The sequence below is a fragment of the Echinococcus granulosus genome, assembly GCF_000524195.1.
Source record: "Echinococcus granulosus chromosome Unknown EG_S00092, whole genome shotgun sequence".
Classification (NCBI taxonomy): Eukaryota; Metazoa; Platyhelminthes; class Cestoda; order Cyclophyllidea; family Taeniidae; genus Echinococcus; species Echinococcus granulosus.
This window is the reverse complement of record NW_020170472.1, coordinates 281066-307223: the sequence shown is the minus strand read 5'-3', so window position 1 is coordinate 307223 and position 26158 is coordinate 281066. Positions and strand designations below refer to the sequence as shown.

The 26158-nt window shown below is 44.1% G+C and overlaps 3 protein-coding genes across 3 annotated transcripts; 1 reads left to right on the top strand and 2 right to left on the bottom strand. All coding sequences in view use genetic code 11, as the record gives it.

Annotated features, from left to right (window-relative positions):
- Nucleotides 1–8723: 8723 nt before the first annotated feature.
- Nucleotides 8724–10692, bottom strand: EGR_07991 (hypothetical protein; the record flags this gene model as incomplete). Its single annotated transcript, XM_024497240.1, has 5 exons — nt 8724–8785; nt 8822–8956; nt 10140–10233; nt 10325–10393; nt 10546–10692. The coding sequence occupies 5 exons, from the start codon at nt 10690–10692 to the stop codon at nt 8724–8726; spliced, it is 507 nt and encodes a 168-aa protein (XP_024348370.1).
- A 1346-nt stretch (nt 10693–12038) lies between these two features.
- Nucleotides 12039–17384, bottom strand: EGR_07990 (hypothetical protein; the record flags this gene model as incomplete). The annotated part of the gene is made up of 8 exons (XM_024497239.1): nt 12039–12116; nt 13108–13170; nt 13791–13946; nt 15605–15785; nt 15872–15936; nt 16658–16984; nt 17168–17260; nt 17340–17384. 8 exons carry the CDS (start codon nt 17382–17384, stop codon nt 12039–12041), a joined length of 1008 nt encoding a protein of 335 aa, XP_024348369.1.
- A 755-nt stretch (nt 17385–18139) lies between these two features.
- On the top strand, nt 18140–25530 carry EGR_07989 (Ester hydrolase; the record flags this gene model as incomplete). Its single annotated transcript, XM_024497238.1, has 8 exons — nt 18140–18322; nt 18398–18458; nt 19489–20029; nt 20808–21274; nt 21387–21505; nt 24846–25088; nt 25181–25294; nt 25369–25530. 8 exons carry the CDS (start codon nt 18140–18142, stop codon nt 25528–25530), a joined length of 1890 nt encoding a protein of 629 aa, XP_024348368.1.
- Between the last annotated feature and the right edge of the window lie 628 nt (nt 25531–26158).

Sequence of the window (26158 nt, the reverse complement as noted above, 5' to 3'; positions counted from 1 at the left end):
TCACAATTGATGCAATACACTTTCACAGAGGGAGGTGGCCTCACGGAAACACACATTGATTGACGTGTCAACTAAGAGTACATGAGCACCGTCCATAAGCGAGCACTCACAGCAGGCTCTTGAATGAGATGTCAATGGAGGTGAGTCTCTACAAAGAAAGGGGTGAGATGGTTTTTTGGCCATCCTTCTTTATGTTGAAAGGATCTTTAACACTTGCTTTTCCTTATTCTGCCTCATTCGCCAATATAAAGCTAGTATTGAGAGACAATCAGGCAAATCTAATCACTTCAGAGAAGGAAAGATAAATCTTTGGAGATCACGAAACTGGACGGGCTAAATTGGGCTGCTCTGAGTGTAGGGCTTGACACCTTTGCAGGTCCGCTTGCATGGAATGAAAAAACATTTGGGAATTAGTCCAAATTTCCATTCACATATAATGCGTGATTCACATAAAATTCAAGGCTTAGACGATTACTGGTGTGGAAAATAAGGTGTCACTAACGTGGTGGGGCAGTGCTACAGAGGCGGGTAGAATATGCCTTACATCTGGCCAGTGCAGTGTATGCCAGGTGGGTACGAGGGATGAATTCATGTTGTGTCTGTGGAACAGGCTGTTATCCATTTGACAATGCCCCCTTCTCCAAGTCTTAGAGTTATAAGGCCTGATTATTCTACTCTAATTGTTTGGTGAAGGATTTATCCAAGTATGCTAAATCTCTACTTCTACACATACAGAACCAGTTAATTTGTACTATACGAGGTTGGACAGAGCATGGCCACTGTCTGGTGATGCTCTATGCATGGTTGAAGTAAATGCTCTGCCTCAAGTACCTAGCTGCTTCTTGCACGAATGTTGGTTGAAGTGGCAATGAATAAAGAACAAACTGGGTCAATAATGGCAGCGAAGCGGACGAGAAAAGCGCATCTATCCAAATTACTGCAATAATAATGCATCATCTCCACTCCTGACAATTCGCTTTCCTCTCAAGCCTAGGCAAATTACGTTCAAGGTAACAAAACGCAAGTCTATATAAGAAGATGCTTCATAAGCATCATTCACTGATCAACGCGTTCACTAGCATATCACGGAGAACGAAAACCAGCGAGCAGTTGCAACATAGTTGTGGAGGAAATATGGAATTGAATATGGGTATGCAGTAGAAGCAAAGTACTCGTATTCCTAAAGTATGTTCCCCATCAGCCTTCCTCTCCTACTTTATGCTTGTTTTAATTAACCTCCTCCCTTCCCTTTTCTGCCATTCTGCAGTCTACCATCTCCTTTTAAATGGGGCCGACTTGAAAAGAACTGACCAAAATCGGAGCAGCAAAGCCAAATCTCTGGGAATGGCGAAAGCAATTGAATTGACTGGACTTACTCTTCATGCCAAACTTGTACTTTGTAGGGGCCGGTTTGCAAGCTCACCGAATATCTTATGCCTTCCAATTTCCCTGATTGTGGTCATGGGCACATCCCTAGTTATGTCACCATACTTAGTTCGTGTCAAGGCCTTCAGATGTCGCGTCTTATGTTTTGATAGATATGTGTTCTTCCCTATTAGATAAATTTAAAAGAACTGCTGCACATACTATACCTTTGCCAAATGAGTGAAGTAGGTACAGATCAGAGGGATCACATGCGAAATACCTAGAATGGTGTGAGAGAACAATTAGTTGATGACTGCGCATTCAAATGTCTTGGTATTTCCACTTTCATTCATGATAACTCATCAGTAGAGTTGAGAGTGGTTTGCTGGCCAGCGCAATTTAGACGAATTTGTTAGATCTATGGGTTTGTGTGGCGATCACTATGTGATTAAAGCGGTGTCGTGACATTAGACCCAATCAGTCTGTGCTTCTCATAACTTGATGAAACATCCCGACATTTGGCCAGCAGTGGCTGGAATCAAGTTGCCGCATTTGAGTGAATGTTCATCAAATTTGGGTGTGTTGTACTGACTCTCTACAAAGAAAGGAGCGAGATGTTTTTGATATCCTTCTTTACGTAAAATGGGTCTTCTTCACGCTCTCCTTCCTCTTCTGCCTCATTTGTTACCACTTTCTCCTTCTCTGTCAGGGCTAACATAAAGCTGGAATTGAGAGACACATGCAAAGATGACCACCCTCAGAGAAGAAAAGACGAATCTTCTGGGATCACGAAACTGGATGTGCTAAAATGTGCTGTCGTGAGTGTTGGACCTGATCTCTGTGCGGGTTGGCTTGCATGGGTGCCCAGCTCTGCATTTGGGTTTGTCGGGCCACGTATTGGCAAAGGAATTGATTGTAATTGCTGGGGTTTACACTCACCGGCGTTTCTCCCTTTCCTCTCATCTCCGCTCCTCGCCCCCTACTTTCACATCATCTTACCCATTTGATTTTACCATCCCCGCAGTCTAAGCGTATAAAGACTTGCATAAAAGAGGAAAATGCCAATTCTATGACACAACACCCCTTACTTTAGAGCTCAAACGGTTCAACACAGACAAAGAATTGACTTTAAGTGAGAGCATGTTGTCGAATTCTAGGTGAATTCCGCGATGTAATTTAATGCTCATGGTTTCGCCTTCACTTTAATACAGGTGTCAACAACTGGAAGCCGCATCCCCTTCTCCTCAAATGGCATGGCAGTTAAGTGAAGACCTTTCAAAACGCGGACTCCAATTAAACCTGTCTCCTAAAGCAGACGCTCATGGGGCGCTATCGACACGGTGAGCCATCCAGACATCTCGAGGTCGAAGGAAAGGTGGTGAGGAGCACAGAGAAGTACACACTAGCGTACTGAAGGATTAATGAATGTCCCTCAGTGCCTTCTAATGCATGCATTTGACGGAGACCCACCTCTACTAGCAAGGCTTTTCAGTGAGTTACATTGAAAAATGTACAAACTTTCTTTTTAAGTAAATTAGGCCTTAAAGAGAGGGCGTTTAACATCGGCTATTTCATTCATCTCTATGAACATTTTAGACCGTTTGGAACAGGCTTGGCTCAGCTAAATTTCACCGCACACGTGACATCCAGCTAGGTGAGCAAGCGACAGCCAGATATTTGTTTGGCAACGTTATGCTTTAGTTACCTAAGCTCATAACCGCAATACCAGCAGAGGTGCAGAGATAAATCGTCGAACCCGACTGTTAGGCTGACCGCCTACAGGACAGGACAGCCATCTGTCTTGTGCTCATTCACCCAAAGCTGACCTCCTCACCCATTCAAACGTCAAGCCATCCATCCACCTGGTCGTCTAAGGTCAACTTGATACAATGAATGGTAGATAAAATTAGAAGTGCATGTCGGACACAAGACAGAGCAATTCTGCAATCCACCATATATTCACTCCTACTCCCCTTGGTCAAATACTAGTAGATTTTGAGCACCAACCCAGGAAGCAGAAATAAATTAAATATCAGGGGGCCTAGGCAACACAACAACGAATAGGGCGACAGCAGTGTGTGCTTTGAGTCAGGATCAGATTGTCTTGGCTTAAAAACCGGACACAAGACGCAAATGAGGATGAATAAGTAGGCACGGGACCTTTCAACGGACGTGGTGGCTCATCCCTGACCTTTGCATGATGTTTTCTAGCACATGGCTAGATCAAGTCCAAAAAATATGATTGGATAAGTTATGAATTCTGACAACCCAACAGATGAGGGGCAGATACTACTGTTGTTTTAGAAGAGTGGCACAGAAGTGATCATGCTATGTCATTATTTTGAGAAAATCGGTAATTTAGGCGCTTTCCGAGGGTGTGAAAAAGTGACTGGACACAGCGGTATTATGCTAGGAATTTTATTTAATCAACTCCCAAGAGGCACAGTGGGGGGATGATTACTTTGAAAAACAGGTCTTGTAACAACTTCATTCTCATTCCTGGAGGGCATGTTTAAATGAGTCATGACCTCACCGGTTATTTCTTCTAACCAAAAATCAAGAGGAAATATACAAACAATTTATTGAGCACAAAGGGTCATTTTCCACTGCCAAGTAAGATGTAAGTAGATACTGACAATGTTGAGAAAAGAAATACTGACTTGTTTTGATCTTGGTGGAGGGGATATGGCCTGCACGAAAATGTGCTCATTGCGTGATTGAGGTGATCATCAAATCTGAGGCATCACTGCTGTCGGGAAATTCGTGTACCCCCCTCACCACCCCCTATTCTTTGAGATAATTAAATGGTGGGAGTTGCCTTTACAATCCCTCAACACTCACAAACAACCTACACAATCCTGTTAACTTTGAGCACATTGCGATTGAGACAAGCAGTCTCTCTCTATATTTCGCCTGCAAGCGAAATGTGACTTTCTATTTTGTGTGAAGGAGGCTTCAAATTGTCATAGATGGGTAAAAGAAGGCTTATGGGCTTGCATCTGATTCTCTTGAGACAAGGTCTGTCTTTGTCTACCACCTCACGCGAAAAATGAGGCACGGTGGGATCTTTATTTAACTCTGTGTGAAGGCACACACATACACCGAAGGTGTCAGTGTGGCTATTCACGGCCAAGTTCGAAGAGTTCTGTCTCGTCTTCTATTTCAGTGAAGATTAATTACAGCCTGAGGAGGCTAGAGGTGATGTCCTCGACCTACTCGCATGGGCAGGCAAACATCGACTTGCCAGATAAGTCATAAATACAATCGAAAGGACATTCCTTTTTATCCCAACGTGCAATATCTTCCAAGGAGTTGAGAGTTAAAGGCAACTATTTGCCATTTGTGTTCTATTAGAGGCCCGTAAGTTTCCCACTAACCTGAGTTACCCCTCACCTCCTAGTCTGAATTTGATCTTTGTTTCGCCTTTTTGGTTTTGCTTGGATCAAAAAGGCACTAATGGCATTGGGTCAAGTTGCTGAGATCAAATAGGCAGCTATGACTGTAAAATGAATATGAAAATCAAAATGAGGGGCGCAATCAGTGTTGCCAATAGCCACTTCTCGATATTTAATGCCTGTGGTCTAGGCCACAAAAGTAGGAATAACGGCCTGCAAAGGAATGACCTCTGACATACGTTTTAATCTTTTGGCTTTGACTAACGTTTACACCACTACAACTCGCCTGTTTCGTTACCGGTCGCACCGCTGTTAAAGACGTTCAGCGTGGAGATTGTGACAGCCAAGGCGTCTGTAATCCACCATACAACAAATAGTTGACTTCATTTGCAATTTTGATGAAAACGCATGGAAAAAGTTACCAAGCGTGCGTCACCCATAGGTATTCAACGAATATTAGTCCTGGTACTGTCACTTATTGAGCAAGAGGGCGTCATTTCCTCTTCTTTCTTCGTATTCATTCACTATCCAGCACCACCGACCACGATCGTGGACAAACTGCACCGTCAAAGCCACCATCCAATGCATCACTTAACGCGTGAAGTTCCGTATCTTTGCCTTAATTCCATACTGTTCCATGCTTGAAGGAAGCTCCATGCATTCTTCCCCTTATTTTGACTCGTTTACTTCAACTTTGTCCTTTTGCATTCAAACCGATTTAGCGTCAGAATGGAGCGACAAACATGCAAAGCTGACTACTTCTGGAGAAGAGAAGACGAATATTCAACAGAATCACTAAACCGGATGAATTGAATTTGAGCTGTCCTGGGCGTGAGACCTGACCTCTGTGCGGGCCAGCTTGCATGTGAGACCAATTCCTCATGAAGTGTTGGAGTGCCGGGTATTAGCAAGAGCATTAGATGCAGACACTCAACATTAGAAACACCAGAGTTCTCCAATCTAAAGCAGAGAGCAAATGTGTCGAAAGGCCCAATCCACACTATTTCCACATTATGTTGTACATACACACACATACCCACCTAAATGTGCAAGGAAGTATTTCATTAGAGATATTGGCCAGTTGCGAGTGAATACCTACTCCAAAATATCCCTCGTCCACTTCAAACGACGAATGAGGTAAGAGACAATGGAAGGCAGATCTTTAATACCTCCATGTGCAAGACTTTACTTTCGTTGTTGACTTTTGACAAGACAGAGTAATTCAACATAAAGATGGGAAGACGGGTGTTTTGATTTCTCACTTAGGAATATAACTAGCTTAACGAAATGGGCAATGGACACGAAGCGATAGCATATTGTCGCATTTTAGATGGACGCCTCTATATAATTGGATGTTCACGATACTGTTTCTGCTTAATATAGGTGTTAACCATTCATTTCGTCAATTTGGATGTGAAGCATTACTAAAATGTCTTCTTTCTCCCCCTCTCCCCCTCAAATGGTGAAGTGGATTAACAAAGAACTTTGGAATGTTTGAAGTCTACTGAGGCCTGGTTCATAAAACCGACACCAATTAGACATAACTGACGTGGTATACCGGTGGACACTTTGAAATCTAAGTAAAAGTGGCGTAGAGCACAGAGGATTGCACCCAGCCGTACCGAGGGCTAATGCATGTCTCTTAATGCTTCGTAATGCATATATTTAACGGGCACCTAGCCTCTGACAGCAATGTGTTGCGACAAAATGCATCTACAATTGAATAAACTTTCTCACCAAACAAATGCAACGTCTGAAAAGTATTTATCTTTGCTTATTCCTTCATTCTGTATGCTGGAATTTCAGGCAGATTGACAGAGGGCTGACTAAGTGACAGTCTATCACACACGTGACATTCGGCTAGGTGAGAAATCCGTAACTCATGTTTTAGTTTGGAGGTGGTAGGCTTTGATTAACCGAAGCCTTGACCTCAATGCTAGCAGTGGTACTGAGATGACTCACAGAGCGTGATTGTTAAGCCGACTGCCCGGAGGACAGGGAGGCCATCTGCCTTGGGCACACGCTTCCAACACGGACCTACTCATACAGCCAACAATGCAGCTGGTAGTCTAGCTTCAATACTTATCGCATATTCAGGTTGTTAGCAAAGCATAGTCGATGAAATTGGGTATGCCTTGGTTACAAAACAGGCAAATGTTGAGGTACGTCATGCATCCGCTCCTACCCTCCCACCTCAAACGTTGTTAAATCCTAAATCCCAACCCAGGCCGTGGAAACACGCCGAATATCAGGGGACCTCGGCAAAGCTATAGTTGATAAGATGACAGTGGGGTCAGAGTCCAGATGGCTTAGCTTGAAAACATGACTTAGGACGCAAATGAGGAGGGGTGGGTAAGAGTATGACCTTTAAACAACTGCGGTGACTCATCTCCGAACTTTCATCATGATCTCTGGAACATCGCTAAATCGAGTCTAAAGATAAGAATTGATGGATCATAAAAGTTTGCCAACCTATAATGTGTGGTTCAGAATGCTACCACTATTTTAATTAATTGCGAAGAAAATGATCACGCTATTTAGTCAATGTGTGCGATTTTGGCAATTTGTGAGCGTTTTGAGAATGGAGATCTCAAGCTAGGAATCCCACTTATGCAACTCCCAAAAGGGATTCAAAGGAGATAATTATCGAGAAAAAAACCACATCTTGCAACAATTTTATTTCCATTGTCAGTAGGCATGTTTGGTTGAAGCATGACAGCAACTGATGTATATTTTAACTAAAAATTGTGAAAAAAATGCATGAAAATTCAACGGACGCATGGACCACCATCCACCAGTAAATAAGAATAGGCAGATGCTGATGCTAAGGGACAACATGGTCTGCTCGATCTTGGCAAAGGAATACGGAGCTGTTACCCTGGACACGTCCGTCATGCGACTAAGGCGACTTTCAATCCCGAAGCAACACAGCTGTCTGAAATTCATGTACCCTTCTCACCAACCCTATTAGATGATTATATGTTTGAGCTTACCTCCACAGACTCTCAACCCCTACAGACAACCTACTGGGATACATCCGCAGTGAGGTGGAGATCCCTCGGTATGGATCATCTGCAAGCGAAATGCGTCGTATTATTTCGCGTAGAGCGCACTTCCAAATGTTCTTCAAATTCCCGCAGCTAGGCTGAAGTAAACCGATGAGACCGCTTCCTATTTCCTTTCGACTAGGTCATTCTTGATATCACTTGTGTACCCTTTCCTCTGCCTACCACCTCCGTCACGGCGTGGGCGAGATATTGAACATTATTAATTGTTTCACCTCACACACGCCGCTATCATCGTTTGTAAGTATTCGCCAAGTGGCGCCTACCTGGATCATCGGTTCAATCAGTTAGCCTGGCTTAGATACAGAAAATCTCTCATCCCACGAAGGCAGGTGTGGAGAATCCTGCAATCCTCTCCATTCACACAATTTCATCAATTTATTATGATTGTTTAGGGCTGAAAATCGCGATGATAGAGCGATGATCTTACCAGTAACTGCAGAATCCCAGTACCACCAACATCCGAATCGTAGATAATGAAGACAGATAAGTACACGTGAGTATTATCCACCTCGATAGGTTGGCGGATCAAAACAGCGGAGGGAGGGAGTCAGCCATGTTTCAGCACTGTTAATACGACAGCTGTAGATCAGTCAACTGTGCCAACGTGGTTTGCAATATCCAGGGTGGAGGTAGAGACGCCTGAGTTCATCCACCTGTTATGCCAGTGTTATGCATTTTCATACTAGCAAACACTATCCATGCGTTAGATCCTGACGCACAGGTGAACGAAAGCAACGACTAAGGGATTTGAACTGCCCATGATACCGAGACACCAACATTCTGCTTCTCGTTCCCTCCTCCACGCAGATATTTGCTAACAGGATTGGCAGAAATGACGGAAAATCGGAGAAAAAAGTGCGAAAGAAAATCGGCTGTCCTGTTTTGAAGATCCTGGTTATCGGGTAAAGTAATGCTCCAAGAATGTTGGTTTCCTTACTGTTGCACGAATAATGGCGGCTGTACATTTGGCGATAACTTACTCGCAAAACTCACCAACAGTGATCTCAGAGTTGGAGTCCTGCAATGGGAGATACATTATGCTTGGAAGGGCGGGTGAAAAACCAATGGCGGATGTTAAGCTTCCAAAGACTGAAAGACCCGCGGTGACATTTAACGAAACAAAACGAGCTAAAACAAAGTAACAAATGACTACGCATGGAAAGTGCCGAGTGGGCCGAGGCATTTTCAACAATTGCTTGTCTACAGAGCAGCCTGGTCCCGAAGGCACCCACTCCAACTTTGAATAGACGACAAAACAATGGCGCCGAATACATCTTAAAAAAATGAGCAAAGTCTTTCAAAAGGCTTAATGTGCATAACGGCAATTACCAAAGAGACGGGCGGAATGGTTATAACTTGGCAAAAAGTCACAAGAAGTCCGCCAGTTGGGCAGGGGAGTTTTGTCCATCCCACTACTCCAAATTGCATTTAGCTGACCAAGCCTCAGTGCAGTCGAGCGTGATGATCTAAACCACTTCAAAATGCGCTACGAAATGTAAATTCCTGACAAAGTTGAAGACAAGCCCAGAAATCGAGAAGCTCCCACCCAACTCCAATTATCGCCATGAGATTCATTTACCGGTTTGCTAGGCAATCAACTGTTACGTGTTGAGCACTATCAACCAATCTGTAAATCGCGAACCCAGCATCTCCTCATGGATGTTGTTTCCATGCTCTCAAAACGAGTCACTCCTCTTCCTTCATCCTGTCGACCTCCAGGTCGGTAGACCCTTAGGAGAAGGACCAAGTGATTCTGCTGGGATAAATCAAACTCATACCGACTAGGCCGTCTTAGGGAACAGTGGGCCTTAGAAGGTGACTAGACCAAGACAACCGTGATTATTGGGATGGGTCTCACGAGTGCCTCCACATGTCAGGATCAAACACTTAGCCTAAGGTAGTTGACTTCGACGCAAACGAATGGGAATGAGGACCGCGGTCCCTATTGAACACATAATCTCGCTCAATCCGAGACAAAAGTCCGCTTATGTATCAAGTGGGAGGCGATATTGCGGAAGTGCTGTTCCACCTACTCAAGGCTTAACCGTCAAAATTGACGAGGAATCACTTCGAAAGTCTGACAAAGTAGACAAGACATCCATATCCAAGGAGTAATTTATTTGTAAAAACTGAAAGCCCTCCACACTTGGCTGGAAGAAGTCCATTTGGTCTGACCAAGTACTACCAGCATAGAAACAGTTCGGTCTACGTCCCATCTTCTCTCACTAGTCAAAATTGGGCAGTGGAATCGGCTTGACGGATTTCCAAAATTCTCGCTGAAGGAGTCAAGAAAAGAGGGGAGTCAATAAACTGGACACATAAAAGTCAGTGCATTCAACGCCAGCACTGCCATTGTCAGAATCACCCACCCGCTTTGCCTGCTCCTCTGACATGTCTCGGCGGTTCTGAAATCGGAAAAAAAAAGTATGTAGAATTTTTTCAAATTGTACAACAAAGACAGTGACGATAGTCACTAAACGTGCTAACGCTTATCACCTTCAGCGAAGTCCTCTCCAAAATCTGTGTTGCTGACAACTTCTTGTCAGGTGTTGTGGTACCCGGTATCTGAAACAGTGAGGTTGGAAGTGAATATTAGATGGGAAGAACAAACAAACACTCATCAAATAAATGGATCATTGAAAAAGGTGACCAGAAATGTATGGGTAAGTAGGAGAATAAATATCGAGTAGAAGTGAGAAGTATAATAAGTTGGTGACCTGCTGGTGGATGATATTAAACGTCGGTGTATTTAAGTTGACGTTGTTCCTGCTGCTCGTGCCAGGGTCAGCGACCATCTGATTGTCATCGCGCGTTAGTTGGTTAATGGACGTACCGGTAGACGTGGACGAGCCATCAGCTGACATACTGAACAAAACAAAGTTGAAAAAAAAACTGAAGACCTTGCATGAGAGTGCCCATTTATGCATAAATGTCAAGCAGCCAATTGGATGCAAGCAGATGAAAAGTAAAACAAAAATACGGCGCTGACGTGACAATTCGACTGGCGGTCACAAGGTCACGGCATATGCACGCAAATGTGGCAAAAACGTGCTTACTCATTCCGCCGTCTGATTAATAACGTAGGGGCTGTCAACGTGTCAATTTATGCTTTGATTACAAATTTTTCACGATGCTGCACGAAATGCCACTAATTCTGTGTTTGGATAAAGATCCAACTCTGTGTGAAAACACACACACACACACATCAAAGTGTTGGTCTGCGAATCCACAGACAGAATCTAAGGGTTCCACCTTGCCTTGTCTTCTCTTCCCGTGAAGTTCGATGTACTCGCATGGGCAGGCAAACATTGATTCGTCAAAAACTCGGTGTGTTTTAATCGGGGAGATTTTTTTTCTCCATAAATGCAATGTCTGTCAGGGAGTTGGGAGATGAAGGTAATTACTTGTCCTTTGTACTCTTTTCGAGGCTCACAAGTTCCACATTGACCTGAGTAACTCCCCACCTCCTAATCTGAATTTGACCTTTGCTTCGCCTTTTTGGCATTGCCTGGATCAAAAAGACACCAACGGCGTTTTGACAAGTTGCTGAGACCAGATAGGCAGCTTCGACTGTAGGCTTGCAAGCAGCATTGGAAACCGGGAGGGGGGAGGCGACATCAGTGTTGCCTTGGCCACTCCACGATAGTTATTATCTGTAACCTTGGCCACAAACGTAGAAATAACCGCTTGCAAAAGAATGATCTTTGTGATTCATTCTAGTGTTTTGGCATTCAATAACTGAGGCACAGCAGCTCACTAGTTGGAACGACTGAAAAAACAACTAAGACATCACTGACGGGGATTGAATGCTTAGCTATTAACAGAGTGGATTCCGTCATTACCATAAAAGTGACGTCATTGCTTTATTCAACTTCCATCAGATTGCAAAAGAATGGAAATCTTGGGCGTTTTATACCATCAACGGCTTACCAGTCATTTCGCCAACGTCAGACCCATTCCTTCTTCTTGGCCAGTCAGGACTTCCTTTTAGCCAGCTGTTTATCCATCTACCACACAGAAGAGAGAACAGTAGATCTACTCGTGCGATAAGGAATTCGGTGCACCCATCTTCATGGCCACCACTACTGAACCATCGCGTCACCCTCTCAGTCTTCCAGCAGACCTAAAGCCAACGACGTCAGTTGGATGCAGTTTGAACACCGACTCCGTTGCGGAAGATTGACTGATTAGCGCTGGGAGAAGGGTCCATTTATTGCGTCGATGTAGCTGGAAGGGTCTCCTCTTCTACCATGATTGCGACAGCAAACAGTTCCTCCTCCTCCTCCTCCTGCGGGCATAAGATAATTTACGACATCGTTATATTTTTTTTTCTGCTTCTTCCTGCCTCTGTCAACACGGAACCTTCGTCTTCAAGTGGTGAAAGTAGAAAAACTCCATGCTCTCTGCCGCTTTGACTCTCCTGTGTTTGATCGTGCTTAGTCTTTTTCAAGTTTTTCTGAATAAAAGAAGAATAATAAATACATAAACTTTGCCATTATTTCACCTTACCCTCGCTCGATTAATTCATCATATCCCAAAGCATTCCCTACAGCAGCTAGAAACAACTGCTCTCCGCGAAGCAGCCTCAACAGGTTTGGGTTCTGCTCACAATCTGTCTGCCTGTACGCCAGTCAGTCATATCATAAAGTTGAGAAGAGGGGAGACGCAATGCCCTCTCGGTGCGGATCATCACCACTTAAAACGAGGAATTTTGCCCCATAATAAAGCGAAATAGATCGTCATACGGTGAAACGGACTATGACACCTCTTTCATTACCTGCTCTCTACTATGTTCCGTCTATATCGCAAAATCGCGGTGGCCATCTGCAGGCGGACCTTTAAAAAGCGCACCAGATTTGCATTAGGACATAATCTAGGCGTTGGTGCCATTCAAATCGCCTCAAGTTTTAACACTCTACCATGACAGCAACACGCAGTGCTGGGACGGATTAGGTTTTTAGCCTCCTCGTCGTGATTCATGGGTCGCCGATGAATGAAGACACCGACTCAGCCCCAAGGTTCACGCAAACAAGTACGTGTGGGAGAAACTTTCTAAACTATGAGCATCGCCGGGCTGCGTAGGACATGGGCAAATTTTGGAACTCATTTAAAAAAACTTTTAAATTTTTATTCAAATGAGCTGAAGTCATTCTTCTATAAAAAAGTATGCAAATATTAAACCACTCGATAGCCATTCCACTGGCCACTGGGCTAAGCAATGACATCCTCAATGTGGTGTGATAGCACAACTTACAAGGCACGAAATCGGCTAAACTTACATTCTTTGAAGGCCTCCGTAGGGGTAAAAGGTAGTCTTCATAACAGTCCTGAGAAATTGGGAACTGGAGGAGAAGAAATGTGGAGAGCGCTGGGAACTGGAGACAGTGAAACCCGCAATTGAGTCCCGAAGGGAATTCATTACAAACGAGTGATCCTGTTGGAATTCTTAAAAACCATCCAAGAGTATGCATAAGCACTGTTGTAAGAAAGTGCTGAATTTATCACTTCTTCTGCAGTATTTTGCAGAATTCTTAAGGGAGTATGAGGTTTGGCAGACGTCACCTTTATACCAATGAAGAAATCACAGGATCTAACAGATCCCGACCAATTCCTTTTTGTCTCAACAGCGAGTGTTTGATTGATGGAATTAAAGTAACGCCAAGGGCCACGATGCTAAAGAATCTGGACCGGTGAGTGGGGAGAATGAAGAAACACTTCAATTTGCCTCCTTTTAGCACTTCATCGTTCGACTGATCGTACTGGATTACGCTTGCTTTGAAAGGACAGGACCTCGCTCCAACTTGTTTTACCGTACCTCGAGTCTTGGTCTTGAAGCATGTGCTACTTTGCATTTCACAGCCCCTGCTGTCAAGTCTTACGATGCGGTCTTTTGTCCAAGTAGAAAGGGACCCTCTTGATTGCTCAATTTTGAACGCGACACACATTCACACTGTCCATCGACCTGAGAATGCACCATCGTATCCGCTGTCATCTGCGGCTTCTCCAATATTTTGCCAGAAATGGAAGCGGGTAGGTTCAGCTCATTTGACGTTGACACTCCCCTATGCTCATTCTGCAACAGTGGCAGCTCAGTGCAGACATCAGCGAATATGCAAGGCTACCGGTGATGCAGTAGACCTGCTATACTTCAGTCACTTGTACTTTGGCTTGCACGTTCATGTGATGGTGTCGATATGAGATGTTTGCCTCGCAAAAACCCACCCCAACGTGGAAGGTGACGAGAAGCAGCCGATCGAATCAAATCGGCGTATGATGAAGGAGGCGGAATTACGTGTGGCCCCCATGGAGGAATGTGCACACGACAGAATGAAGGTGACCGAGCAAAGCCCCAACAGGTGCGAAGTCTGACTGAATGCTCGTGTAATGAAGTGAAAGAGCGTTGTGTGTTGCCAAATCAAGGCGCACACACGCATAAGTGAATGGAGTGGAGAGGGTAAAGCAGCGGTGGAATCGACGCTACACCATCCACAGTGCCACGCCAACTGCCGCAAGCGATTCTGACTTTACCTCAGATGCATGTGCAACCAATCAGCTTCTCTTCGTATGAGGAGATGAACGGACGGACGGACGAATGTCCGTTCAAACAAACAAAAACTTGGCACTCTTAATCACCTCGTATTGAGGAAAATGAAGGCATTTTATTTGCCCTGACGAACCATCAGCGCGGGTATGTGAACTCATCGTCAAATCACCTCCACGATTTGTTAATTGATGGGCAGACAAATCATTTGGGAATGATGTGATATGATTAAGTTTACTCTCGCAAAAGAAGACATCTCATGATTGTCACGTCTTTCCACTCATCACAATCTGCTTCATTAGTAGCATTTACTCGCCACGCTTAAATGGAGCAAGTAGTGTGGCATGACAAATGCTTCTTTCCCGTATTCCAGCCGAATTGGAAGAATATTCATCCGTCACCCAGTTACCACCTATTGTTTTTTTCGCTGCCCTATACTACTGAACACAACTAAGTAGCCGTGGACACAAATCGGAACAAGAAGTTACCTCCAGTGGTTCGGCTAGTAATGAGGATACCGCAACGGTTTCGCCAATAAAGGCGGAAGAAGGAGGGATTCAAGCATAAAATTAGCGCTGCTGACATGATGGATGTAAACTGGAGTAGAGGAGGTACCGGCCGGTTAGGATTTTGGTTTCTCTTCATGACGTATCGCCATCCTCCGCTGCGGTAGTGTCATTTGACAAATTTTCACTGGTCAAAGTCCACCAGGGGCTTGAATTCTGCCTTGGCAGCGATAAGTGGCACATTTAGATTTTACTTATAGGTGATATGCACCTAGCGGTGGAGCTGGCCGAGAGTGTAATTGCCCAGAGCGATCAGAATGTGGACAAGTAGCCACGAAAACGGAGACCTCTTGAAAAATGCAACAGACATGCTTCCCTAGCTTGCAGACGACGCCAGCACTTGCTAGTGCGACGATGCAGGCCGACCATGAACCTCTCAGGCAGAATGAAGTCGAGAACTGGTAAACTGAGAGGTTAGATTTAGGGCAAGAGTGAATGCGATGCCTTCGTCTCTGTTACGTCAGGTCAGACTCAATGACATTTGGCGGGACTTAGTGACTTGCAGTGTGCCTGTCACTTCCACAATCCAACAACAATGCAATCGCGAAGATTAGGCGTGAGCAACAGCAGGTCAAGGAAGTTATTTAGTGTGTAGGGCTTAATCTCATCATCCAATATCATAAATCATTGTGTCGCTTAATAGCCGCGACATGAGGACACTTCTCAAACCCCACACCTATGACGCTTGTCTGCGAGGGAGGTGAGATCAACGTACTGATCCGCCACTCTTGTGGCCCTCGCAAAGGTTCGATCAGGTGGTGTTGGTCTTCTCTTCATCCCATTACTTCGGTGCAGGCGCCACAGATATGTCCAGTCACACCGATCCACGTGCACCATTTCACTGATACAGCTAAAATGACATTGCGTAACCGTAACGCAGAGATGGGATGCAGGAAAGTGCTCACCTATCAGTGGATAATTGAGTCGTCAAAATACCGATAAGTACACGTAAGCACTGCAGTGTAGAGACATGTCCATTGAGTGCTGGTTGCACAAGTCACCTGAAAGAAGGTAAGTTGCCAACTTTGTAGCGCTACACGTAGCCCAATACTCTGATGCCACTTGCCTGTGGCGCGAATGGGAGACCAGTGCCAATGACTTGCACAAAGGTAAGGTGATTAAAAATTGCGGTGCAATTTTCGACCAGGGTTGAAAAGTTGATGCTACTAGTAGCGTGTTTATGATTGTTCAACTAATAAATATGTGATTTGTAACAATGGCCAACCATTCTTCTAGGACCAGAGTCTTTACCACCCACCCTAGGGACACGGGTGATACCCATCCAGGTGCTTCATTGATGTAAAAATGAAAAATCTACATAATATTGGAAAATTAGCACCTCAAACCAGAACTTTACAAACCATGTAAGTACTGCCGCACAGGTAAATACCAATACTCGAGGCTCTAAAGACAACAGCATTGCAAAAGCGGCACAAATGAGATCACCAGTTCAACACAAGGTTTTTACACTTTATAAAATTTCATACACAATGTCTCGTTAATCGGTGCTACAAAGACGATCGACCACTACAACTCGCCTGTTTTTGTTGAAGGTTGCGCCGTTGTTTAAGACGTTCAGCTTGGAGGTTTAGACAGCCTCTCAATCCTTCCCTTCTAAGGTATTCTCTCCAAGGCGTCTAAAATCCACATGACAAATAGTTACCTTCAAATGCACTTTCGATGAAAAGGCATGGAAGAATTTACGAAGCGCACATCACTTACAGATATAAAATAAGCACTAGTCGTAGCACTGTTATTCACAGAGCTAGAAGGGGTCATAACCTCTTCCTTCTCAGTTTCCAAATCACTCCCCCGCACCATCAACCGCAATTCCCGCGACAGAGATGATGTTACTGGGAACGGAGGTGGGAATGTTCGCTTGAGACCTTGACCGAACAAGGCATTGCCTTCGAAACGCTTCCGAGCTACTGGGCGATCAGTCCAAGGAGCTTTTGGTCTGACCCTAGCCGTATTCTTCGATAAAGAGGGTGAGACCGGAAGCGTAGGAGCGAGCGCTCGGCCCACATTCGAAGGCTTCCCCACATGACCCTTTATTTGCGGAAAAAAAAGGAATTCAGTAAAAGGTGCAATTTATTTACAGAGGCGAAACCGTTATCGTCATCAGATCTTACGCTCTTACTGACCTGATGCGGTAATTCTAGAACTAGTGCAAACCCAAATCTCTTTTGTTTGCAAAAGCTAACAACAAATTATTGCCAACAGAGTCCTTACCACTATGGAGGTTGATACAGACACTTGCCCCTCCGACGTATGCGGTGATCCCGAGTTGCCAGATGTTTCCTCTTTCTCAACGTCAATATTGGACTAGGAGAGAAGAAGTCACTAGCTTCACAATCACACGGAAAAATCGAGCACATTTCGTAAGTGTGAGGACAAAAAGTACCTTGTCGATATCAAACGTCCTATTTAAAATACTATCGTCAGACATTAGCCTAGCAGCCCAAAGCCGCCGACAAACAACGAATACGCATTTCTGGTTCAGATAAACATGGCAAGCAGCCAAGTCAAGCATTCAAAGAAAACGCTAATACAATCATAGAAAAAATGGGGTAATAGTGCCCTATTACAAAATGCAAAAGGAAATTCTCTATAGTTCTTGCAAAATCTTATGCAGACTGAAAAATGCTTTAAATATTTTCTCGTATTTAAGAGGCTACATTACATGTAATGCTAAACATATTCAAAATAACAGATCATTAAATTATTACGCAATGAGTTGATTTTACTTCTTGAACGAGAGCCAAACTCCTGTCACTATAACTGAATTTTATACAGTCAAAGTATCATTCGTTTTTTATTGCTAACGTCATTTAACAATTTCTGAAAAATTGTCTAAGGACAGAACATGCGTCTCTTTAAATTCCCATAAATTAAAAGATAAATGGCCTGCTTTTGTGATAATAAAAACGGAGTGAATCGAGCTTTTTAGGAATTCATCACTGTTGCAAAAGTGTTTTACTATTCCTATTCCCGATGATCGCGTTTCGATGTATCAGCCCTAGGTACAAGTCATCATTTGGTGCGTGGGGCGCCAATTTTTGTAGCCTTGTTCTCGTCTGCCAACTTTTTTGCCCCTTTAATTTTTGCTTGTAATTTCTGTTGCCTATTTGTTTCTTTCGGAACTCCACACTTTCATAACAGTGTGGCTTCTTCAACTATCGTATATCCTCATCCTCTCAAAAGATGGCTGCCACCACTTCGTCAAACACAGCATTCTCCGACTGGCTGGAAAAATATCTAACCCATCTTAGCAACGATATCGATATTGAAGTATATGGTGATTACATTGAAGGTCTTTTAAAGGACGAAACATTGGATAAACAGGAGATCATTGACAGTATTCGAAGTTTTCTCGAGTCCGTGCTGGTCAGTTGAATTTGTTGGACATATGCATCTCCATGCTTTTTAAAAACTCATCCAACTGTATTTTCCCAATTTCAGCCTTCAAAGTCAGCCATTGAAGGCAGTGAAATGATATTTTCGCGTTTTCACGATTCCAAAGGTACGTTATTGACTGTTTATAGTAGGGCATAATTATTTGCCTCTAAGTTCGATTTTGAATGCCATTTACTTCTACGTTCGTAGCAGCCCTTTTGCGGCTTGCTATGAGCTCTGTTGCAGCATCCTATCTGCCTGATAGAAGTAGCGGTGATGCTTGTGCATTTTGCAGTAAATATGCCTCTCTGTGTGTAGAGCTTTGTATTCGCCGAACTACCACTTAGTTATAGCCGTTTTTAAATTGTCGAAAGATTTGTTCAGCGCCTTGCCCGCTCGAACTATTCGCATGCTCGTTTAGGGTGCTTAATCATAATGTGTTGGCTGGCCACTGGCAAATTGGTTATTCGGCCTGTCGGTTTGACCACTCTCCTCCTTACGTGTCTGCAATCATGTCTCGATGCAATCATCCCTACTTTTGGCTAATAGTTTGATAAATGCTTGAGTTGTATGAGTTTCCTCCCGTAGATCCGTTTCCTATGCACTTTTTTTCCTATTTTGGCAACTTTCATTCACTCAATCCCATTTTCGCCCCTTCTCCTGCACTTCTGTTCGAATCATCATTCACCTCTCTTTATTGTCTTGCACTTGTTGCACTATGCACTCACCCATGTATCGCGTAATTACTTGTTGACCGATGTCGGATTCACTGGTCTCAAAGCTTTCTCTCTACCCATTCTCCGACTTACTTATTTCCCCCCCCCCTTTTTTGATTTACCAATTCTTTCATTTGTCATCCCTCCATTAATTCATCATCCTTGCAGTCATTAACGCCTTTGTTTATCCATTCATTTGTCCATATTCATTGTTACCCTCAATATGGCTCGAATGCGATGTGCTGAATTTTTTCCTCGAATTACATGCGTTTGCGTATCCTCTTGGTCATTAGTCCATTCATTCATCCATCGATTCGTCTTTTCGTAGCGAGACCGTTAATTCATCCGTTTTTTTACATAGGAATTTACAAAATGGCTCCAGCGATTTCTGTCGGTTTATTTTATCTAATGATTTTCCCCTTTTCGACGGCTCTTACACAGCCACCGCGTCCGCTCACTCATCCTCTTCCAACGCTGCCACCAACACCACCGTCTCAGAACATTTCGACCATTTGGAGGAACAGATGCGCTCCATCCTCATCTCCACTGTTGTTGCCAATACCACCACTCTGGCATCCTCCTACGCCAATCCTTTCTCTCCCACAAATTCCTCCACGCAATCTACGGCTCTAAAGACTCAAGGAGGGAAAAAACAGTCCCATCAGAAACAGGAGCATCAGCGACATAAACAACGGGATGCTTGTACAGCGGCGGTGCTTCGTGCAGCAGGCGTGAGTGGTTACCAGGGCGATGAGGAGGCTGAGGCGGCACTGACGGTGGCGTTGGCGGACGCAGAGTACTTCGCTAAACAGGCGACGACCGGCATCAACGGTGGAGTCTCGCCTTCCGCGACGACTGTAAACACAGTGTCAAAAGGCGGAAAGTCGGGCTCGGGAGCCGACGTAGTGGCGGCGATGATAGCGGAGAGGGAAGAGGAGATCGATTTGGAGGAGATTGAGGAGACTCAGGGATACGCCAAAAAGTAAGCGCAGCAGACTTTTGGTTCCTACTTACGTTCGTCCGTTCATTGCCTACCATCCCATCCATCCCTTCACTCTTTTTGAGGTCCCATTGCTCTCTCCACTTTTTCATCTCTCTGCGAACCGATTGACGGTTGACGAATTTAGAAGCACCCGTTTCACGTAGTCACTTATCTCGGATTCAGCTATGTGGGCATCACTCATATATCTGTTCATCCCGTTTCTGTCAACTTATTCATCAAATCCTGTCACCCATGCTGCTTTCATCCATGCATCCTGGTCCTGTACCCACTTCATGTGTCCAATCCAAATATCCACATCCAACACCATCCTGCATCCATCTGACCGATATTTGTTCCAACTAACAAACAAAGGTGTGAACTTCTCTAGGTCATTCAGGCCTTATTTTTCCGGGATTTGGAGCGATTTTGTTACTGTCTGACCGACTAATTCCTAGGTCACATTCCGTCATGACATTAAACCAAGCGATCCAAGCCCATCCTTCGTGATTCCATTCATTCTTAGGCTTACCCATTCATCATTTCATCCAACAAGAAAGTTTTAAGCCCAATCATTTATGCTCCCACGTCCTAGAACCCATTTCTTTATAATTTCATTTGCTCATTGCTGCTATATCCATCTATCCACCCGCCCACTCAACTACTTGAAGCGTTCAAGGTAAGTTTGTCATTGAACTCTTGAGACGGTTCCACGTAGTCTTTCACCAATTTGACATTAAACTTGGGATGGACATCTCGCTTCCGCTTTTTGCTTCTTTAGGGAAGGAATTAAACCAGGCAGTGTAATGGATGCCCTCTCCACTCTAAATCCGGGCAAATTCAGTTCTTCCAATACTGCGGTTGCTGCCGCAGAAGATTTAAAGTCCGCGCGACATCTTAAACGAATGCCTACACCGGGTGATGTTAATTCCAGTTCCACTCCCGGTTACCTCCTTCTTAATTCTCGAGCTGCTGGCAGCATTGGTGCCTCCGCTGCCACACCCACCCCACTGGGTGGCAGCGCAGCCAGCTCCATGAAGAAGAAGTCAGCCCCACCTTCAAAACACCTCGCGAATATTGGTGCGAGGGCCGAGGAGAAGCACCAGCGAATGATGGAAAGGCAGCGGGAAAGGTTGGGTGCTGTCGGGCCGAGTGGTAACCGTCTTGACGATATGGATGCATTCTTCTTCAGTGACGATGAGGATGAGGTGGAGACGAAGATGGGAAAGTCGCGGCAAGGAAAGAAAGGTTTGTAAGTAAAAAGGCTTTCACCGAGTCGATTTGAATGACAATAGTCATCTAAATTCGCAACTTCGATAACAGATGGTTTTGGACATTTCAAATTTTTTTTTGCCGAAAGACGATGTGCTACTCTCAAGCGGCGGTAATAGAGAACGTGCAGCAGAGGCAGAAAAGTTGGCGAGGGTCATTTCAGCCCGCGAATACGCGGAAGCGAGGTCGAAGGAGAAGGCGGAACAGGTGCATCAGCTGAAGAAAAATGCAAAGAATAAAGTGGATGCACACCAGAGGACACAGAAGGTGGAACGGAGGCATCGCTAATCGAGTAGTGACTTTTCTCCTTTTCACTTCGTGTGTGTATGGTCTGGAACTTACTTGCTGGATATATATTTTTTTGCTTTGTTGACGGTCAATCTTTGCTTCCTGGGGCGGTTGCTATTTACCCGGAGAGGGTCGAGCCTTGACGACCTTTTAGCCAGTCGTTGGAGCCAATTGAAGCGCGGGGCTGTGAATCGAAAAGTGGCATTCCAGTGCATATGAGTAAAGAATGCCTCTGGGGATTGCCATCCGGTTCGCAATGACTTGATCTGAGGAAGACCTTTTCTAATTTTTGGAGCATGCATGCATGTGCAGAGACCCGAGACTTCCCTTAAGACAAAAGGGGACATAATGCTTGGGCAGAATATGTATTGCCGACGTACAGTAGGGTTTGGAGCTAATGGCATGGCTTGGGGGCCAGGCCACTCGGGGGGGGGGGGGTACAACAACCCGTTACCAGGAGCAACAGTCATCCCCCCTGCGTCAGTCCTTGCAACGTAGTTGGTGCTGTAAGGCAAACACCCACGAAAGGGAGGAGTAACTTGACCGCAAGGCCACTAATCCCTCTTGGTAATTCCACCGGAAACGGAGCTTTGTCATGTAAGACAGCTTTAATTCGGGCCATCACGCGTGTTCACAGCTAGCCAGTGGAAAACGGACCCAGAAGTATAGGACGGTATTGAACACTTTTGTGGAGGCAGGACTTCGTGTCTTTCCTCTTGTCACGTTTTCCTCTCTTTAGAGCTAGAAAAGGTGGAGGTATCGGGTACTAACTTAATTGGTATCGCCATACGGGTACCGTAGACAACTTCACAACGGACTTTTCCAGATTGTTTACGGTCAGTTTCGCCTCAGTTATAAACATCCTTCTTGCAAAACACGGGACTGGGGTGATTACGAAGGTAGACATCATTTCCAGGCCTTCTCCGTCAGGGGATGTCACACATTTCCCACCCGCAGCATATGCTCTTCTCTCGTCACGCTGACTCATCACTCAGTACTTGAAAGGAGGATAGGAATCCTTTAAAATAAGTTCTCTTGCCGCACCGAGACATCAGGGACAATGAAATAACACGAGGTACTCGGATAGAACATATTATAATTCACGTCTATTTAAATGCACATTTTTGTTGATAAGCATTCAGTTAATGCAAATCTCAGAATGAAAAAATTGTTGGAAATCCCTGAGATGAAGGAACGTTCTAAGCGCGCATGTCCTCAGCCTCTGTTTGCTGTCTTAAATATTACTAACAAAAACGTCATTACTTGGTCACCCTACATATTCCAATGGAATGAAGGCCGAATGTAGAGGGTTAAACGGTGAAGATTCTTTAACTTATTGTCAAGGTACAGCAAGGAAGGAAGACACCGGAATAACCCGCTAGTTAGACATCCCAGGGGAGGTACGCCAGGGGAGCCGCAAGTGGCTCATTATCAAAAGGGGAGTTAAACAAAAGCTTGCAGCATTGTATGAATGTAACTAGATTCCTCTACATCATATTCAAAAAGCTGAATTATTCGTTTAGCAAGAGTTTTGGGACTTACTTATAGTTCAATCAGCCTACATTTTTCACTTCAAAATCATGTAATTGTTATACCGTATAGAATGATGTAGCACAAAAGAAATTTCACATTTTGAGCTCTTACTTTAAAGTATAAGAGTTAATTTTTTTCCAAAGCGCTAAACATGGCACGATTAAAATTTTTTGTATGCTATTTTAAGTGATGGCTTTGTATGACAGATTAAAGCCACAAATTATTTCAATTTTTTGCGATACTATTTCATCTGTCTTTCAAAATTATATGAAGGCATATATACACTCACTCACCATGTTCTCTCCCATACAAACTAGAATCTCCGAATTCTGTGGAGCTTTTGGTTTTGGGGGTAGGGAATTGTGTTTATTTTATTATATTGTTGCCACTAAGACCTTTAGGCGAGGTTCTTTTTAATACCAACGGTAACAGATTACTTTCATGCAGTGGCACTGCCAACGGGGAATTCGCTGCCGCTGCGAAGAAGCAGAAGAACAAAGCCCTAATTCGTTTTGTCCAGTGCTTTCAGGAATGGCGAACAGAATCCTTTACGACGTGTGCAGCAGTAAAGCAACAAATGCACAACTTTTTATGCTTTTACTTTAGCTCTCGAATGCTATCTTACCCCGTACTTTGGTCACCTAACTGCAAAGGTTGTTGAGTGTCCAAATCTCAACCAAAGACCCTTTTATTTAGGGCGGTCTGGTATGTGTTTTTTCTTTTTACCAGAATTTTTAAGGCATATGCGGTGATTCTACAATTGCAAATGTTGGAAGTCTTGACTATCTGCTTCCATGTGCTGACCCCTCTAGAGTAGACATTTTCTTTTCTTTTGTTATAGTACTTTTAGCTCTATGATATAATGGATATCACAAAATACACTGGACATTGCCAAGGAATGATTTTAGGTGGTGGAGTTGGCCCGTTCCAGTGTTACAAAAAGCCGTGTGAAGTAAGTTATATCCGCATTATTTTAAGTTTAAGCAATAAATAAAAATATAATGGTAATTTCCTTTTAAAAATCTCTAGGTATCTACTGAAATCACCTATTCAACTCGTGGTCTTCAATGCAATCGATCACTCATAGGATTCTGCTCAAAAGAAGTAAGTCAATCAGTTACTAGCACATTTTGAGCATTGAGACTAACCATTTTAAAATAACAGTTAGATGCTCCTTAAATCGCCCAATTTTTATGATTGTAAAAGTTTCTTTGAATTCTATACTTGATTTAGTGACGTTTGTAAAGATATGTTCGTAGAATTTGATCATCCTCTTAGGTTTGAAGTAAGACCAAACATTATACCTCTTAGTGAGACGGAGTGTGAATCATCGCAATTGCTTTGCAGCATTTGGGAAAAATATTTTAACACTCACAAACACCTAAGAAACCCATGATTTTTAAGCTAAGATTGCCTTGTAAATCTGTTATTTTACTATTTATAGTTTACTCAGTACACCATTATAATTTTGATTTTATCCACCCTTTAATCTGATCCGCATCAACCCATTAGCCTAGCCTTGCATCCATCCGTCGTTCGTCGGAGCCCAACCTCTCTGCCTTTAATGAAAGATTACTTGTTCCATCTGTCAAATATTTGCGACTTCTAGGTAAAGGCATCTCTTTGTAGCTTCTTTATTAACTTGCAATTTCGGCAGCATAGATGAAAGCCGATTTGCCAAATAGCAAAATACACCACGTCTACTACCTTCTTACTTCTAATTTAGTGTGGGTCGCCATCATCGGAGCGAGCTAGTAACACACTGCTCTCTTCCCTGGGCCAAATTTTCATCACCGAAGCAATGCCCGGCAAGGTGGTTGAGATAGTGGCACACAAACGAATCGGTGGGCCGAGCATCATTGATCTTATGCAGGCGGCTCTCTATGACAAGTTCTCCAAACAGGAGCTCCCCATGGCCTTGGGTGGTGTCTTCTACTTGCAAAATAGCGGAGCTCAGGCCAGTGTACTGGTGAGTGAGCTTTGAGCCAGCAAAGTTTTTTAAACCTTACCTTAATTTTATCATCAAGGAATGGGTAAATTGTCGCATTCTTGTGATTTTAGTGCGAGCTGCCACAGGAGCCCTATCACACCTTCCCGTGCCTAAAGAAATACCAGACGTCTTTCAACATTGACGGTCCCATCATTGGTGTGGGTACCGTGCTCTCTCATGATCCGGTTAGTTTGACTGATGCCTGCCTCTGCAACAAGGTCTATTAGGGCTTTTTTTACATCCTCTTTTTCTCTCAAAGAAAAAGATGGGCTTTAGCATGGCCTCCTTCTATTGTTGGAATGCAAGTCGCCTGCTTACAGGTCACTTTGAAAATGATATTTGCCCCGAGAAGGCCACCTACACAGTGTACTTGACACCGGCTAAGAAGCTCTACCGCCAAGACAAACCTGTGCACAACTAGTGATGTCCCCGCCTGCCCGCTTACCTAGCCACCTCAACCCCAAATCGGTCCTTCATTTCCGTTATGCAGGCGTGCACGCACAGACACAGCGTACATGCGTACAATGGGGAATAAAATACACACATGCATAGATGCGCTGAATATACATGCATTGCAAGCTCAAAAATGCACTCTTTCTTCCTCCAAAAAACTTGGGCGGTCTGGTTGAGAGAGTACATTTTGCTGGAAAAGTGATATAGAAGGATTCAGAGGTCAGCGGCATTCAGTCAGGCGGGAAATTTTCATGAAATAACCGCTTCTCACCTACTAGGGTATATTTAAAACAAATGCGTAATGCAGTCAAGTTTTCAAAATTGTTTTTAAGGTCAGAAAGTGAAGGTGAAGAGAAGTAGTAGCTAGAACGTATTATAAAGGTGGAAAGTTAGAATAAGCACTTAAAATGGGAAAAGTCGAAAGGGTGAATTAATTAAAAGTCTCCAAAGGCCTGCTCTTTGTTCGGTTGCAAATCCCGACTCCGTATGCAAGTTTTGCGGCAAAGGCGTCACTCACGCGCCCCGTAAATGCGCCTTCGCCGCTTCCGCGCCATGCCAGTAGAGCCCATCCGGGCCTCCGTCGATTTTACCCACCT